This window comes from Phyllobates terribilis, unplaced genomic scaffold, assembly GCF_046119375.1.
Source record: "Phyllobates terribilis strain yellow unplaced genomic scaffold, ASM4611937v1 Scaffold_3__8_contigs__length_932513732, whole genome shotgun sequence".
In the NCBI taxonomy this organism is placed as follows: domain Eukaryota; kingdom Metazoa; phylum Chordata; class Amphibia; order Anura; family Dendrobatidae; genus Phyllobates; species Phyllobates terribilis.
The window spans coordinates 661,221,615-661,240,064 of record NW_027362763.1 but is presented as its reverse complement, the minus strand read 5'-3'; the positions used below and the strand labels follow the sequence as shown (position 1 = coordinate 661,240,064).

The 18,450-nt window shown below is 55.9% G+C and overlaps 1 protein-coding gene and 1 long non-coding RNA gene across 3 annotated transcripts in view; one reads left to right on the top strand and one right to left on the bottom strand.

The window, feature by feature from the left end:
- Positions 1 to 819: 819 nt before the first annotated feature.
- Positions 820 to 11,005, bottom strand: LOC141258269 (uncharacterized). Its single transcript, XR_012318258.1, has 3 exons — positions 10,794 to 11,005; positions 2,700 to 3,140; positions 820 to 1,256 (listed from the first exon to the last, which is right to left on the bottom strand). It is a non-coding gene; the product is annotated as an uncharacterized lncRNA (long non-coding RNA).
- Positions 11,006 to 11,110: 105 nt separating this feature from the next.
- Positions 11,111 to 18,450, top strand: part of KIF6 (kinesin family member 6) — a 642,838-nt gene continuing 635,498 nt past the window's right edge. For both annotated transcript variants that reach the window (XM_073671717.1, XM_073671718.1), the window contains exon 1: positions 11,111 to 11,261. In XM_073671717.1, coding sequence (XP_073527818.1) covers positions 11,202 to 11,261 — 60 coding nt within the window. In that variant the 5' untranslated portion in view covers positions 11,111 to 11,201. The remainder of the gene's footprint in view (positions 11,262 to 18,450) is intronic.

Here is an 18,450-nt window from a genome sequence, read left to right as displayed (position 1 = left end):
AGGTTATATACAGGGGTAATGGGGCCGGATGTTGAACACTGGGGGGTAATGGGGCTGGGGGTTATATACAGGGGTAATGGGGTCGGATGTTGAACACTGGGGGGCAATGGGGCTAGAGGTTATATACCGGGGTAATGGGGCCGGATGTGGAACACTGGGGGGTAATGGGGCTGGAGGTTATATACAGGGGTAATGGGGCCGGATGTTGAACACTGGGGGGTAATGGGGCCGGATGTTGAACACTGGGGGGCAATGGGGCTAGAGGTTATATACCGGCGTAATGGGGCTGGATGTTGAACACTGGGAGGCAATGGGGCTGGAGGTTATATACCGGGGTAATGGGGCCGGATGTTGAACACTGGGGGGCAATGGGGCTGGAGGTTAAATCCCGGGTAATGGGGCCGGATGTTGAACACTGGGAGGCAATGGGGCTGGAGGTTAAATCCCGGGTAATGGGGCCGGATTTTGAACACTGGGGGCAATGGGGCTGGAGGTTATATAAAGGGGTAATGGGGCCGGATGTTGAACACTGGGGGGCAATGGGGCTGGAGGCTAAATCCCGGGGTAATGGGGCCGGATGTTGAGCACTGTGGGGCAATGGGGCTGGAGGTTATATACCGGGGTAATGGGGCCGGATGTTGAGCACTGGGGGGCAATGGGGCTGGAGGTTATATACCGGGGTAATGGGGCTGGAGGTTATATACCGGGGTAATGGGGCCGGATGATCTCAGTTGCAGCAGTCACTGTATACATCTTCTTTTATTTGCTGCACGATACATGAATGCACAGAGGGTTCGGTGCCGTCCCCAAGGTCCAGGGTCCTGCCGCTCCACCCTCCTTCACTGCGGTGCCAGTGTTGCTGGACAGGGGCCTCTGCGCTGTCGAATCTCGGTTCTGGATGTTGCTCCAGACGCCATTTTTCCACCACCTGTCGACCACATGTGGCAGCGGCCGCACAGCTGGCCGAGAGATTTATTAGTGTTGTGTTCTGGTAAGTGATGATCAAGTTCTTCCTACTGTCCAGCAGAGTCCTCTCCGTAATAAGTAACATCCCACACTCCTAGTTCTCCAAGACCCCCTCGACCACTGAGGAAGTCCTGAGGGCAACTCCAATCAGCGCCGAAGAATTTAACCAGAATTCAATGTTATTTATATAATATGTGAAAACAAAAAGCGTCCTCTGAAGATGGTGATGGATATCGGTACTCCTCCGTCTTAGTATTCCTGGTAAGACAGCTGCCTTGGCCCGTAGACTTCTAGCAGACAAAAAAGAAGAAAACAGCTGACGATCATGGCAAAAATGTGTGCAGAGCTCCAAATCCACCGCATAGGGACAGATCTGCTCAACCTGCAGCCACCACTAGGGGGAGCTCCCTACATAGAGATACATGATAAGATCCTGTCTGCAGCCACCACTAGGGGGAGCTCCCTACATAGAGATACATGATAAGATCCTGTCTGCAGCCACCACTAGGGGGAGCTCCCTACATAGAGATACATGATAAGATCCTGTCTGCAGCCACCACTAGGGGGAGCTCCCTGTATACAAAGATACATGATAAGATTCTGTCTGCAGTCTCCACTAGGGGGAGCTCCCTGTATACAAAGATACATGATAAGATTCTGTCTGCAGCCTCCACTAGGGGGAGCTCCCTGTATACAGAGATACATGATAAGATCCTGTCTGCAGTCACCACTAGGGGGAGCTCCCTGTATACAGAGATACATGATAAGATCCTGTCTGCAGTCACCACTAGGGGGAGCTCCCTGTATACAAAGATACATGATAAGATTCTGTCTGCAGCCTCCACTAGGGGGAGCTCCCTGTATACAGAGATACATGATAAGATCCTGTCTGCAGTCACCACTAGGGGGAGCTCTAATGTTGGCTGCAGGCAAAAAAAGAAATTAAAAGGATTTCCTACTAATAAAATATATTACTGATCTACAGGAAGGGTGAGGGTCCTAAATTGCTGAGGAAAATCTTGAATTGAACGTTTGCGTGTCAGCAGAGGCAGCTGTCTGTGACTGTTCTGTGCTGGGGAAGAACGTAGCAACTACCTGCCTGTTAGGCTATGTGCCCACGATGCAGAAATGCTCAGGATTTTTTTTGAGCGTTTCTGCATCTCCCTGGCAGAAAAAACGCATACGGATTGTACATGCGGATTGTACATGCGGATTGTACGTGCGGATTGTGCGTGCGGATTGTGCGTGCGGATTGTACGTGCGGATTGTGCGTGCGGATTGTGCGTGCGGATTGTGCGTGCGGATTGTGCGTGCGGATTGTACGTGCGGATTGTGCGTGCGGATTGTGCGTGCGGATTGTGCGTGCGGATTGTGCGTGCGGATTGTGCGTGCGGATTGTGCGTGCGGATTGTGCGTGCGGATTGTACGTGCGGAAACACTTAAAAAACGCACAGTGGGCACACAGCCTTACTGCAGTACTTAGGCATATTTTTTGTTTTTCAGATACACCCTTTAACTTCCATAAAGAGGGGGTGTATAGAGTGGATTTAGGGTCTGTAAAGACAGCAGGTGCCATCTATATTATATAAAATTCACCCAACTGTAACTTGATGCATTTGACGCTCGTTCCGGCAATCTAACCCCTCAGCTGCTGCGGTCAGTAGTGAACGTGGCTTCTAAGCGGTTATAAAAAGAGAAAGTGGAAATTCCGGCTCTATTGGCCTGGTCATTACCTGCTTCCTATGGCTGGACGGTTGGGTGTAGAGGTCGCCATATCTGCGCATCTATTTTCTGTGGGGGGATCATCACGTCCTGTTCTTGATGGCCGATAAGGAGCAGATACCTCAATGACGTCCAATCGACTGAAGCGAAGGGTCGGCCAGGAGGAGATGAAGGTGAATATCTGACTGCTTGGACATTTATTGAGAGGTTAATAAGTTGCCGGGTGACCTAATGGAAAGCCGTTCCCGTCAGCAGCCGTTGTGTCCAAGTGGCCACAGTCCAAATACGATTCAGGGTCAGGAAGAGACCATAAGGCTGGGAAGCGGCACAGTCCGAGTATGGAAGCAATCAGCGGCTCGGCTCAGGGTGAGATACCGGACTGGAAGTGATTGTGGTGTTCAACAGTCACACCAGGTTTATGGAAGGGCGAGAAAGTGATCTGGCTGCGAGTCCTGGAACGAGACTCTGCGTTACTGAGCAATGAGGAGCAAAACACCGAGAAACAGAAGAACGCAAGAAAAGAGCACGGAAAGTCACAAGAACACAGCAGAACAAAGAGACACTGAGGATACCGGCTATACATCACCAGAGATCAGCGGTGACATCACTGAGAATGCCGCCTATCCATCACCAGAGATCAGCGGTGACATCACTGAGAATGCCGCCTATCCATCACCAGAGATCAGCGGTGACATCACTGAGAATGCCGCCTATCCATCACCAGAGATCAGCGGTGACATCACTGAGAATGCCGCCTATCCATCACTAGAGATCAGCGGTGACATCACTGAGAATGCCGCCTATCCATCACCAGAGATCAGCGGTGACATCACTGAGAATGCCGCCTATCCATCACTAGAGATCAGCGGTGACATCACTGAGAATGCCGCCTATCCATCACCAGAGATCAGCGGTGACATCACTGAGAATGCCGCCTATCCATCACTAGAGATCAGCGGTGACATCACTGAGAATGCCGCCTATCCATCACCAGAGATCAGCGGTGACATCACTGAGAATGCCTCCTATCCATCACTAGAGATCAGCGGTGACATCACTGAGAATGCCGCCTATCCATCACCAGAGATCAGCGGTGACATCACTGAGAATGCCGCCTATCCATCACCAGAGATCAGCGGTGACATCACTGAGAATGCCTCCTATCCATCACTAGAGATCAGCGGTGACATCACTGAGAATGCCGCCTATCCATCACCAGAGATCAGCGGTGACATCACTGAGAATGCCGCCTATCCATCACTAGAGATCAGAGGTGACATCACTGAGAATGCCTCCTATCCATCACTAGAGATCAGCGGTGACATCACTGAGAATGCCTCCTATCCATCACCAGAGATCAGCGGTGACATCACTGAGAATGCCACCTATCCATCACCAGAGATCAGCGGTGACATCACTGAGAATGCCGCCTATCCATCACCAGAGATCAGCGGTGACATCACTGAGAATGCCTCCTATCCATCACTAGAGATCAGCGGTGACATCACTGAGAATGCCGCCTATCCATCACTAGAGATCAGCGGTGACATCACTGAGAATGCCACCTATCCATCACCAGAGATCAGCGGTGACATCACTGAGAATGCCGCCTATCCATCACTAGAGATCAGCGGTGACATCACTGAGAATGCCTCCTATCCATCACTAGAGATCAGCGGTGACATCACTGAGAATGCCTCCTATCCATCACCAGAGATCAGTGGTGACATCACTGAGAATGACGCCTATCCATCACCAGAGATCAGCGGTGACATCACTGAGAATGCCTCCTATCCATCACTAGAGATCAGCGGTGACATCACTGAGAATGCCTCCTATCCATCACTAGAGATCAGCGGTGACATCACTGAGAATGCCTCCTATCCATCACTAGAGATCAGCGGTGACATCACTGAGAATGCCTCCTATCCATCACCAGAGATCAGAGGTGACATCACTGAGAATGCCGCCTATCCATCACCAGAGATCAGCGGTGACATCACTGAGAATGCCACCTATCCATCACTAGAGATCAGCGGTGACATCACTGAGAATGCCTCCTATCCATCACTAGAGATCAGCGGTGACATCACTGAGAATGACGCCTATCCATCACCAGAGATCAGAGGTGACATCACTGAGAATGCCACCTATCCATCACTAGAGATCAGCGGTGACATCACTGAGAATGCCTCCTATCCATCACTAGAGATCAGCGGTGACATCACTGAGAATGCCGCCTATCCATCACCAGAGATCAGCAGTGACATCACTAAGAATGCCGCCTATCCATCACTAGAGATCAGAGGTGACATCACTGAGAATGCCGCCTATCCATCACCAGAGATAAGCGGTGACATCACTGAGAATGCCTCCTATCCATCACTAGAGATCAGCGGTGACATCACTGAGAATGACGCCTATCCATCACCAGAGATCAGAGGTGACATCACTGAGAATGCCTCCTATCCATCACCAGAGATCAGCAGTGACATCACTGAGAATGCCGCCTATCCATCACTAGAGATCAGCGGTGACATCACTGAGAATGCCTCCTATCCATCACTAGAGATCAGCAGTGACATCACTGAGAATGCCGCCTATCCATCACTAGAGATCAGCGGTGACATCACTGAGAATGCCTCCTATCCATCACTAGAGATCAGCGGTGACATCACTGAGAATGCCGCCTATCCATCACCAGAGATCAGCGGTGACATCACTGAGAATGCCTCCTATCCATCACCAGAGATCAGCGGTGACATCACTGAGAATGCCGCCTATCCATCACCAGAGATCAGCGATGTACAGACAATGAAGACATTTCCGATTAACACTTAGTTCACCAGTTTTTACAGGAGGATCCTGCTCCAAGCTACAATCTATAAGGAAATAAGGGGGACATAGCAGGTAACGAGTTCTTGCCATGTCATTATAATAGATAGGAGTTTTCAGATAACGCAGCATGACCCGCTCAGCAGCCAGTATCTCTATATCTACAGTTACCAGGTTCTCTCTTGTGTCCTGGGCGGTCGTATTCTTTGCATCATGTACTGTATATTTTCGGCTCGCACCCGGCGGTATTATGTGACATGTTCCCTGATTTCCTGGCTCTGATGGTTTGCTGTCAGTGACATCTGCTGGTGACATCTCTGGATTGATAAGTCTTGCCGCCGGCGCTATTTTCCTAGCGATTGGCTGCAGCTATTTTTTAGTAAAGTTTATTTGTGATGACTCCCGTCTGACTTCTCAGCGTTTCGCCGCTCATCCTGTTCCTCCATCAGGGGCTCATTATCTACGGACAATTCTTTGTGTCTAACACTGGAATATATAGAAGCGTCCGATGTCTTATCAAAATCGGCACTGCAAGCCAATGGGCCCGTGAAAAAATATCAGACCGCACTTGGACGAAATCCGAGTGCAGTCCAATTTTCGCGGACTGTTAGAATAGAGGAGGTGAAGAAAGTTTTTTTTTTTTATTTCTCCACATTCGAGAAAAAAAAATGATGACACTTGGACCACATAAAACTGGGATCAAAGTGTGATCAGAATAATCAATTTCTTTTTCTGGTACATGGGAAAAATCACATGTGTGAATGAGCCCTTAATGTGATACGTTGCAACAATCCGTCAGGACAGGAGATCTGTACCGCTGAGTTCTGAAAACTTTCTAGCATACACAATTTTTTATGTAAACTCAGTCCCCAAAAGTTACAAATTGCTCAAAAAAGTGGCCATGGTTTACCAGAAGGGAGCGCGGCCAATAATTTTAGTAAAGTATAATAGTCTGGTTATTTATTAAGAGGCTCTTTTTTAATAACTTTGGCATAATTAACTCCAAAACCCGTTTTTCCAGGGGGAGTTACCAGTGTGAGACATGTAATGACTGACAGTCCGCTCTCCTGATCTACCTATCTTGCCTCTCATTTAAAAAAAATCTCTGAAGGCAGATTCTCAGGGAGATCTATGTCCGGCCCAGAGATCTTAACAGCTCATTTACATATTAAGAAAAAAGTGGATTTCTCTGGAATAAGACATGGGATTGCAGCTATCAAAGTGTCATATTATTCACCTTCCTATGACCTACATGCCCATATAGACGGCTCAGGAGGGATGATCCTACTGACAGATTCCCTTTAAAGAAAAACATAATCAAACTTCTGACTCTCTGCTGCTTGGGTTCCCGGGGTCTAGAATCTGATTGTCTGCAGTAGTAACATGTCCGTATGACAAAAATAGGAGAAACAGAGCCGGTGTCAGCGCATCTTGTTCTGTCCATACAGACCATGTGACAGCCGCAGCCAATCACTGGCAGCTGAAGTGGTCACATGATCGTCCTGGCCAGAAAAGTGAACGCAGAGACCGGATCATTTCTTGCCAAGGATCGGTAAGGTGAGAATCATTATTTTTTTATTGACAAGTTTGTGATCGTGAAGGAAGCCCTGAAAAAAAAACAAAATGAGGATATACCCTATAGTAAGTAAGTAATAGTAGATGTAAATAGCAGGGGGGACTTATTCACATTGAGGTCGTGTGACAGAAGGTGAGGTTTTAATACAAGAGACATGTTAGGACTATCCTGGTTGGGTGCACCTTGTCGTGGTTGGATGTTTTTTACTCTTTTTGATCAAAACAGTGTTAATAAAGTCCCCTAGGTTATTTACATGCGCTATTACTATATACTTACTGCAGGGTATTTGCTCATTTTGTTTTTCTTTTTTTTTTGGGTTCTTTCTGTGAAATGGCCACAGTGTGAACGTGCTCTTAGGGTACGTGCACATGATCAGTGTTCACCGCGGATTGAACGCAGCGAAAGTGTGCTGCGCGCGATCCGCCGCGTCCACCTGTTACAGCACAGTGGATGGGATTTATACAAAGCCCATGCCCACTATGCGTCCGCGGATCTCCCGCGAATATTGACATGCGGCGCGTCTTTCAAGACCGCAACATGTCAATTTCTCTGGCGGGTCCCCATAGACCTAATCTGTATGGGGAAAGTCTGCAGGTGAAAAAAAAAAAAAAAAAAAAAAAAAGAGGCCAGAGCTCATTTGCATAATAAGTGGAAGCTGGAGGCGGCTCCTGCGCAGCCGGGGGGGGGGGCCGCAGCCGCGGATGGTCAGCACATACCCTTACACATTGCACATATACCAACTTGTGCTCCCGCTCATTTCTTTGGTTTTGTTGCTTTCCTGAAGGGTTTGAGGATTGTTCATACAGGATGCCATTGTAACAAACCCTCAGCTGTGAAAATACAAAGTACAGAGACCACATCGCGCCGCTCTGCCCTAATTATGGCTTATCCTGTAAAAGTGTAGCGCCCCGAGGGTTCGGCCGCTACAGGGGTATTGCACCTCTGCCAGAGGTGTGGTATTCCACTCCCAGGTAAGGATGGAGAATGGACCAGGGCTCAGTTAGCTGCATACACTACATACATCCCATTTCCGAGGGACAGCTCAACGGTGCTCCCACTAGACAGAAGTGCAGGCACGACCGACCATGTCCCTGCCTGGAGTGGGGAGGGAGGGGTGGAACACCCAGTGCTGTAGGGGCAGATAGGGGGCGGTTCCTGAGCGTAGGAAGGAGCCCATTGGTTGCTGGTCACCTGGGCTCATGGCTAGAGGGAGGTATAAAAGGTGGGCACCATCTTAGATCAGTTCAGTCTGTGAGGAGAAGTCCAGTCAGAGAAGACAGGGAGCAGAGGCTCTGTAGGAGCTCTGCTCAGAGGCAGGCCTAGAGAAAAGGCCAGAGCCTGAGAGGAGAAGGAACAGGAGAGAGAGAGAAACAGAAGGGCTCAGGAACAAGAAGGTGGAAGGGACCCTAAGAACCCATGAGAATACAGGGTGAAGGGTCAGGCAGAGAAACTACCCTCAGCCAAAGACCGGACGTCGTGATCATTTATTGGTGCGACACCTCATCAAACCTGCTAGGAAGGCACCATATAGGACAGCGGGGAACGGGGCCCACGTTTACCCGCGCAGATCCGCGGCAGCTGGACAAAAGTGGGTCACTGGTGAGGCAGGCCAGAGAAAGGACAAAAGGGGGTCCTGAGCCAGACTTCTGAACTGCCTGGGAGTTGACCGAGCCCCACACCTGGTGGACGCAGCACGGCTCGGGCGGTCACTACCTGTACAGAAGTGACCTGGACTGTGAGTAAAAGACATTGGACTGCAGTATGTTGTCTCTGTGCTCTTTCGTGCCTCCAGCACTACCGGTACTGGGACTCTCACCACCATCACTCCCATCTTCCATTATACTGCCCTGGGGCCGCACTCTTCCCGTGGGGAGTCACACTACCCCAGCTGCACACATCATCAGCCCCAGCGGTCTGCATGCAGCGGCGGTTCCTAATAACCGCAATGCACGGGTGGCGTAGTCGGACATTATCAACAAGTACGTAGCAGACTACTATTGGTCTGACCACCCTGAGCCGCGGGACTGGGCCGCCACTACTACTCCCAGCGTCTCCCTACTGCCCGGTTCCGCGTGCCCCACGGCCCAGGGGCCCAGTCAAAAGCATCACTGAAAGAAAAATGGGTGAATAAATGGACACTCGGCCATAAATACAGAGATCAGAGGTCACGGCACCGACAAGTGACCCCCGGAGTAAAGCCACAATCAGCGGAATAATAATGTAATATACGGAATAATAATGCAATATATGGAATAATAATGCAATATACGGAATAATAATGCGATATACGGAATAATAATGCAATATACGGAATAATAATGCGATATACGGAATAATAATGCAATATACGGAATAATAATGCAATATACGGAATAATAATGCAATATACGGAATAATAATGCGATATACGGAATAATAATCTAATATACGGAATAATAATGCGATATACGGAATAATAATGCAATATACGGAATAATAATGCAATATACGGAATAATAATGCGATATACGGAATAATAATGCAATATACGGAATAATAATGCGATATACGGAATAATAATGCGATATACGGAATAATAATGTGATATACGGAATAATAATGCGATATACGGAATAATAATGCAATATACGGAATAATAATGCGATATACGGAATAATAATGCAATATACGGAATAATAATGCAATATACGGAATAATAATGCGATATACGGAATAATAATGCAATATACGGAATAATAATGCAATATACAGAATAATGCAATATACGGAATAATGTAATATACGGAATAATAATGCAATATACGGAATAATAATGCAATATATGGAATAATAATGCAATATACGGAATAATAATGCGATATACGGAATAATAATGCAATATACGGAATAATAATGCGATATACGGAATAATAATGCAATATACGGAATAATAATGCGATATACGGAATAATAATGCAATATACGGAATAATAATGTAATATACAGAATAATGCAATATACGGAATAATGTAATATACGGAATAATAATGCAATATACGGAATAATAATGTAATATACGGAATAATAATGTAATATACGGAATAATAATGCGATATACGGAATAATAATGTAATATACGGAATAATAATGTAATATACGGAATAATAATGCAATATACGGAATAATAATGTGATATACGGAATAATAATGCGATATACGGAATAATAATGCGATATACGGAATAATAATGCGATATACGGAATAATAATGCGATATACGGAATAATAATGCGATATATGGAATAATAATGTGATATACGGAATAATAATGCGATATACGGAATAATAATGCGATATACGGAATAATAATGTGATATACGGAATAATAATGCGATATACGGAATAATAATGCGATATACGGAATAATAATGCGATATACGGAATAATAATGCGATATACGGAATAATAATGCGATATACGGAATAATAATGCGATATACGGAATAATAATGCGATATATGGAATAATAATGTAATATACGGAATAATAATGCGATATACGGAATAATAATGCAATATACGGAATAATAATGTAATATACGGAATAATAATGTGATATACGGAATAATAATGCGATATACGGAATAATAATGTAATATACAGAATAATGCAATATACGGAATAATAATGTAATATACGGAATAATAATGTAACATACCGTCAATGGCCACCAGCATCACATCACTGAAAATAAGAGATCAATCATGATAAAGGCTGATTTACATAACAATGCGATCAGTCATTACTTATAATAGGTGTGATGATAATAGTATCGTCAGGTGACAGGACACAATGACCGGTGACGATTCTGTAACAATGTATCAGATCACTGTAACTAATAATAGCGCAGGAACTATAAATAGCTCTAACGGCTGCAGGCAGCGCGGTCACGTGACTGAGCGGTTATCACTGGAGGAAAGGTCATGTGACTGTGAAGGTTCTCTCTAAACCACGCCTACCACACAAAGCAGCCAACGAGATGCCGGCTTGGACCGCGAAGCATTCTGGGTGGTGTTCCTAGTAACGGTTGCTAGGCGCTCGCACCTGTCTGTGAGGAACCGGGAAGATGGTGAAGCAGACGATCCAGATCTATGCGAGGGTGAAGCCGAGCAGGAAGCCGGCCGGGGTGAGAGCGGAGGAGGGGGACCGGGGTGAGAGCGGAGGGGGGGGGACCGGGGTGAGAGCGGAGGGGGGGGGACCGGGGTGAGAGCGGAAAGGGGGGGACCGGGGTGAGAGCGGAGGGGGGGGGACCGGGGTGAGAGCGGAGGAGGGGGGACCGGGGTGAGAGCGGAGGGGGGGGGACCGGGGTGAGAGCGGAGGAGGGGGGACCGGGGTGAGAGCGGAGGAGGGGGGGGGAGACCGGGGTGAGAGCGGAGGAGGGGGGACCGGGGTGAGAGCGGAGGGGGGGGGGACCGGGGTGAGAGCGGAGGGGGGGGGGACCGGGGTGAGAGCGGAGGGGGGGGGGACCGGGGTGAGAGCGGAGGAGGGGGGGACCGGGGTGAGAGCGGAGGGGGGGGGGGGACCGGGGTGAGAGCGGAGGGGGGGGGGACCGGGGTGAGAGCGGAGGAAGGGGGGGGGGAGACCGGGGTGAGAGCGGAGGAAGGGGGGGGGGAGACCGGGGTGAGAGCGGAGGGGGGGGGGGGAGACCGGGGTGAGAGCGGAGGAAGGGGGGGGGGAGACCGGGGTGAGAGCGGAGGGGGGGGGGGGGGAGACCGGGGTGAGAGCGGAGGGGGGGGGGGGGGAGACCGGGGTGAGAGCGGAGGAGGGGGGGGGGAGACCGGGGTGAGAGCGGAGGAAGGGGGGACCGGGGTGAGAGCGGAGGGGGGGGGACCGGGGTGAGAGCGGAGGGGGGGGGACCGGGGTGAGAGCGGAGGAGGGGGGGGGGGAGACCGGGGTGAGAGCGGAGGAGGGGGGGGGGGGAGACCGGGGTGAGAGCGGAGGAGGGGGGGGGAGACCGGGGTGAGAGCGGAGGAAGGGGGGACCGGGGTGAGAGCGGAGGGGGGGGGACCGGGGTGAGAGCGGAGGAGGGGGGGGGAGACCGGGGTGAGAGCGGAGGAGGGGGGGCCGGGGTGAGAGCGGAGGAGGGGGGGGAGACCGGGGTGACAGCGGAGGAGGGGGGACCGGGGTGAGAGCGGAGGAGGGGGGGACCGGGGTGAGAGCGGAGGGGGGGGGACCGGGGTGAGAGCGGAGGAAGGGGGGGGGAGACCGGGGTGAGAGCGGAGGGGGGGGGGGACCGGGGTGAGAGCGGAGGAGGGGGGGGGAGACCGGGGTGAGAGCGGAGGAGGGGGGGACCGGGGTGAGAGCGGAGGAGGGGGGGACCGGGGTGAGAGCGGAGGAGGGGGGGGGGAGACCGGGGTGAGAGCGGAGGAGGGGGGGACCGGGGTGAGAGCGGAGGGGGGGGGACCGGGGTGAGAGCGGAGGAGGGGGGACCGGGGTGAGAGCGGAGGAGGGGGGGGGGAGACCGGGGTGAGAGCGGAGGAGGAGGGGGGAGACCGGGGTGAGAGCGGAGGGGGGGGACCGGGGTGAGAGCGGAGGAGGGGGGACCGGGGTGAGAGCGGAGGGGGGGGACCGGGGTGAGAGCGGAGGAGGGGGGACCGGGGTGAGAGCGGAGGAGGGGGGGGGGACCGGGGTGAGAGCGGAGGAGGGGGGGGGGACCGGGGTGAGAGCGGAGGAGGGGGGGGGAGACCGGGGTGAGAGCGGAGGGGGGGGGGACCGGGGTGAGAGCGGAGGAGGGGGGGGGAGACCGGGGTGAGAGCGGAGGGGGGGGGGGACCGGGGTGAGAGCGGAGGGGGGGGGGACCGGGGTGAGAGCGGAGGAAGGGGGGGGGGAGACCGGGGTGAGAGCGGAGGAAGGGGGGGGGGGAGACCGGGGTGAGAGCGGAGGGGGGGGGGACCGGGGTGAGAGCGGAGGAGGGGGGGGGGAGACCGGGGTGAGAGCGGAGGAAGGGGGGGGGAGACCGGGGTGAGAGCGGAGGAAGGGGGGACCGGGGTGAGAGCGGAGGGGGGGGACCGGGGTGAGAGCGGAGGAGGAGGGGGGGCCGGGGTGAGAGCGGAGGAGGGGGGGGAGACCGGGGTGACAGCGGAGGAGGGGGGACCGGGGTGAGAGCGGAGGAGGGGGGGACCGGGGTGAGAGCGGAGGGGGGGGGGACCGGGGTGAGAGCGGAGGAAGGGGGGGGGAGACCGGGGTGAGAGCGGAGGAAGGGGGGGGGAGACCGGGGTGAGAGCGGAGGGGGGGGGACCGGGGTGAGAGCGGAGGAGGGGGGGGGAGACCGGGGTGAGAGCGGAGGAAGGGGGGGGGGACCGGGGTGAGAGCGGAGGAGGGGGGGGGGAGACCGGGGTGAGAGCGGAGGAGGGGGGGACCGGGGTGAGAGCGGAGGAGGGGGGACCGGGGTGAGAGCGGAGGAGGGGGGGGGAGACCGGGGTGAGAGCGGAGGGGGGGGACCGGGGTGAGAGCGGAGGAGGGGGGACCGGGGTGAGAGCGGAGGGGGGGGGGGAGACCGGGGTGAGAGCGGAGGAGGAGGGGGGAGACCGGGGTGAGAGCGGAGGAGGAGGGGGGAGACCGGGGTGAGAGCGGAGGGGGGGGACCGGGGTGAGAGCGGAGGAGGGGGGACCGGGGTGAGAGCGGAGGAGGGGGGGGGGGACCGGGGTGAGAGCGGAGGAGGGGGGGGGAGACCGGGGTGAGAGCGGAGGAAGTGGGAGGGAGACCGGGGTGAGAGCGGAGGGGGGGGACCGGGGTGAGAGCGGAGGAGGGGGGGGAGACCGGGGTGAGAGCGGAGGAGGGGGGGGAGACCGGGGTGAGAGCGGAGGAAGGGGGGGCGGGACCGGGGTGAGAGCGGAGGAGGGGGGACGACCGGGGTGAGAGCGGAGGGGGGGGGACCGGGGTGAGAGCGGAGGGGGACGACGACCGGGGTGAGAGCGGAGGGGGGGGACCGGGGTGAGAGCGGAGGAGGGGGGACCGGGGTGAGAGCGGAGGAGGGGGGGGGGACCGGGGTGAGAGCGGAGGAGGGGGGGGGAGCGGAGGAGGGGGGGGGAGACCGGGGTGAGAGCGGAGGGGGGGGCGACCGGGGTGAGAGCGGAGGAGGGGGGGGGACCGGGGTGCGAGCGGAGGGGGGGGCGACCGGGGTGAGAGCGGAGGAGGGGGGACCGGGGTGAGAGCGGAGGGGGGGGACGACCGGGGTGAGAGCGGAGGAGGGGGGACCGGGGTGAGAGCGGAGGAGGGGGGACCGGGGTGAGAGCGGAGGAGGGGGGACCGGGGTGAGAGCGAAGGGGGGACGACCGGGGTGAGAGCGGAGGGGGGGGGACCGGGGTGAGAGCGGAGGGGGGGGGGACCGGGGTGAGAGCGGAGGAGGGGGGGGAGACCGGGGTGAGAGCGGAGGGGGGGGGCGACCGGGGTGAGAGCGGAGGAGGGGGGACCGGGGTGAGAGCGGAGGGGGGGGGGCGACCGGGGTGAGAGCGGAGTAGGGGGGGGGCGACCGGGGTGAGAGCGGAGGGGGGGGGCGACCGGGGTGAGAGCGGAGGAGGGGGGACCGGGGTGAGAGCGGAGGAGGGGGGGGGGAGACCGGGGTGAGAGCGGAGGGGGACGACGACCGGGGTGAGAGCGGAGGAGGGGGGACCGGGGTGAAAGCGGAGGAGGGGGGGGAGACCGGGGTGAAAGCGGAGGAGGGGGGGGAGACCGGGGTGAGAGCGGAGGGGGGACGACGACCGGGGTGAGAGCGGAGGAGGGGGGGGGGAGACCAGGGTGAGAGCGGAGGAAGGGGGGGGGAGACCAGGGTGAGAGCGGAGGAAGGGGGGGGGGAGACCGGGGTGAGAGCGGAGGAGGGGGGGGAGACCGGGGTGAGAGCGGAGGAAGGGGGGGGGGGAGACCGGGGTGAGAGCGGAGGAGGGGGGGGGGCGGGCTGAGAGCGGAGGAGGGGGGGCGACCGGGGTGAGAGCGGAGGAAGGGGGGGGGGAGACCGGGGTGAGAGCGGAGGAAGGGGGGGGGAGACCGGGGTGAGAGCGGAGGAAGGGGGGGGGAGACCGGGGTGAGAGCGGAGGAGGAGGAGGAGGGGGGAGACCGGGGTGAGAGCGGAGGAGGAGGAGGGGGGGGGGGACCGGGGTGAGAGCGGAGGAGGGGGGGGGAGACCGGGGTGAGAGCAGAGGAGGGGGGGGTGAGAGCGGAGGAGGAGGAGGGGGGGGGGAGACCGGGGTGAGAGCGGAGGAGGAGGGGGGGGCCGGGGTGAGAGCGGAGGAGGGGGGGGGACCGGGACGGGGGTGAGAGCGGAGGAGGGGGGGCGACCGGGTTGAGAGCGGAGGAGGGGGGGGGGACCGGGGTGAGAGTGGAGAAGGGGGGGGGAGAGACCGGGGTGAGAGTGGAGAAGGGGGGGGAGAGACCGGGGTGAGAGCGGAGGAGGGGGGGAGAGACCGGGGTGAGAGCGGAGGAGGGGGGGGAGAGACCGGGGTGAGAGCGGAGGAGGGGGGGAGAGACCGGGGTGAGAGCGGAGGAGGGGGGGGAAGACCGGGGTGAGAGCGGAGGAGGGGGGGGGAAGACCGGGGTGAGAGCGGAGGAGGGGGGGGGAAGACCGGGGTGAGAGCGGAGGAGGGGGGGGGAGACCGGGGTGAGAGCGGAGGAGGGGGGGGGGAGACCGGGGTGAGAGCGGAGGGGGGGACGACCGGGGTGAGAGCGGAGGAGGGGGGACCGGGGTGAGAGCGGAGGAGGGGGGGGACGACCGGGGTGAGAGCGGAGGAGGGGGGGGACGACCGGGGTGAGAGCGGAGGAGGGGGGGGGGGAGACCGGGGTGAGAGCGGAGGAGGGGGGGGGGAGACCGGGGTGAGAGCGGAGGAGGGGGGGGATGACCGGGGTGAGAGCGGAGGAGGGGGGGGATGACCGGGGTGAGAGCGGAGGAGGGGGACGACGACCGGGGTGAGAGCGGAGGAGGGGGGGACCGGGGTGAGAGCGGAGGAGGGGGGGGGGACGACGACCGGGGTGAGAGCGGAGGAGGGGGGGACGACGACCGGGGTGAGAGCGGAGGAGGGGGGGGATGACCGGGGTGAGAGCGGAGGAGGGGGGGGCACCGGGGTGAGAGTGGAGAAGGGGGGGGGGGCGACCGGGGTGAGAGCGGAGGAGGGGGGGGACCGGGGTGAGAGCGGAGGAGGGGGGGGGACCTGGGTGAGAGCGGAGGAGGGGGGGGCGACGACCGGGGTGAGAGCGGAGGAGGGGGGGACGACGACCGGGGTGAGAGCGGAGGAGGGGGGGGGGACCGGGGTGAGAGCGGAGGAGGGGGGGGGACCGGGGTGAGAGCGGAGGGAGGGAGGGGGGGGGCCGGGGTGAGAGCGGAGGAGGGGGGACCGGGGTGAGAGCGGAGGAGGGGGGGGCCGGGGTGAGAGCGGAGGAGGGGGGGGGAGACCGGGGTGAGAGCGGAGGAGGGGGGGATGACCGGGGTGAGAGCGGAGGAGGGGGGGGGGACCGGGGTGAGAGTGGAGAAGGGGGGGGACGACCGGGGTGAGAGCGGAGGAGGGGGGGTGGACCGGGGTGAGAGCGGAGGAGGGGGTGAGAGCGGAGGAGGGGGGGGGGACCGGGGTGAGAGCGGAGGAGGGGGGGGGACCGGGGTGAGAGCGGAGGAGGGGGGGGGACCGGGGTGAGAGCGGAGGAGGGGGGGGACGACGACCGGGGTGAGAGCGGAGGAGGGGGGGACGACGACCGGGGTGAGAGCGGAGGAGGGGGGGGGACCGGGGTGAGAGCGGAGGGAGGGAGGGAGTGGGGGGCCGGGGTGAGAGCGGAGGAGGGGGGGACCGGGGTGAGAGCGGAGGAGGGGGGGACCGGGGTGAGAGCGGAGGAGGGGGGGGCCAGGGTGACTCTTATCACTGACTCCTCAGCGGCTTCTTAGTCTCAAAAGTTTCATTTTTTTTGTTTTTATCACAAGTTTCCATCTATTGTCTATTCCATTTGCACATCAGCATGTGAGATTGATTGTCAATCATTGCTGCTTCCTAAGTGGACAGTTTGATTTCACAGAAGATTGATTTACTTGGAGTTATATTCTCTTGTTTAAGTGTTCCCTTTATTTTTTTGAGCAGTGTGTATATGCATACACACATAAATACAGATGGAGATAGATATATATATACATATACAGACCAAAAGTTTGGACACACCTTCTCATTTAAAGATTTTTCTGTATTTTCATGACTATGAAAATTGTACATTCACACTGAAGGCATCAAAACTATGAATTACCACATGTGGAATTATATACTTAACAAAAAAGTGTGAAACAACTGAAAATATGTCTTATATTCTAGGTTCTTCACTGTAGCCACCTTTTGCTTTGATGACGGCTTTGCACACTCTTGGCATTCTCTTGATGAGCTTCAAGAGGTAGTCACCGGAAATGGTCTTCCAACAATCTTGAAGGAGTTCCCAGAGATGCTTAGCACTTGTTGGCCCTTTTGCCTTCACTCTGCGGTCCAGCTCACCCCAAACCATCTCGATTGGGTTCAGGTCTGGTGACTGTGGAGGCCAGGTCATCTGGCGTAGCCCCCCATCACTCTCCTTCTTGGTCACATAGCCCTTACACAGCCTGGAGGTGTGTTTGGGGTCATTGTCCTGTTGAAAAATAAATGATGGTCCAACTAAACACAAACCGGATGGAATAGCATGCCGCTGCAAGATGCTGTGGTAGCCATGCTGGTTCAGTATGCCTTCAATTTTGAATAAATCCCCAACAGTGTCACCAGCAAAGCCCCCCCACACCATCACACCTCCTCCTCCATGCTTCACGGTGGGAACCAGGCATGTAGAGTCCATCCGTTCACCTTTTCTGCGTCGCACAAAGACACGGTGGTTGGAACCAAAGATCTCAAATTTGGACTCATCAGACCAAAGCACAGATTTCCACTGGTCTAATGTCCATTCCTTGTGTTCTTTAGCCCAAACTTGTCTCTTCTGCTTGTTGCCTGTCCTTACCAGTGGTTTCCTAGCAGCTATTTTACCATGAAGGCCTGCGGCACAAATCTCCTCTTAACAGTTGTTGAAGAGATGTGTCTGCTGCTAGAACTCTGTGTGGCATTGACCTGGTCTCTAATCTGAGCTGCTGTTAACCTGCGATTTCTGAGGCTGGTGACTCAGATAAACTTATCCTCAGAAGCAGAGGTGACTCTTGGTCTTCCTTTCCTGGGGCGGTCCTCATGTGAGCCAGTTTCTTTGTAGCGCTTGATGGTTTTTGCAACTGCCCTTGGGGACACCTTCAAAGTTTGCCCAATTTTTCGCACTGACTGACCTTCATTTCTTAAAGTAATGATGGCCACTCGTTTTTCTTTACTTAGAATTTGTATTATGGC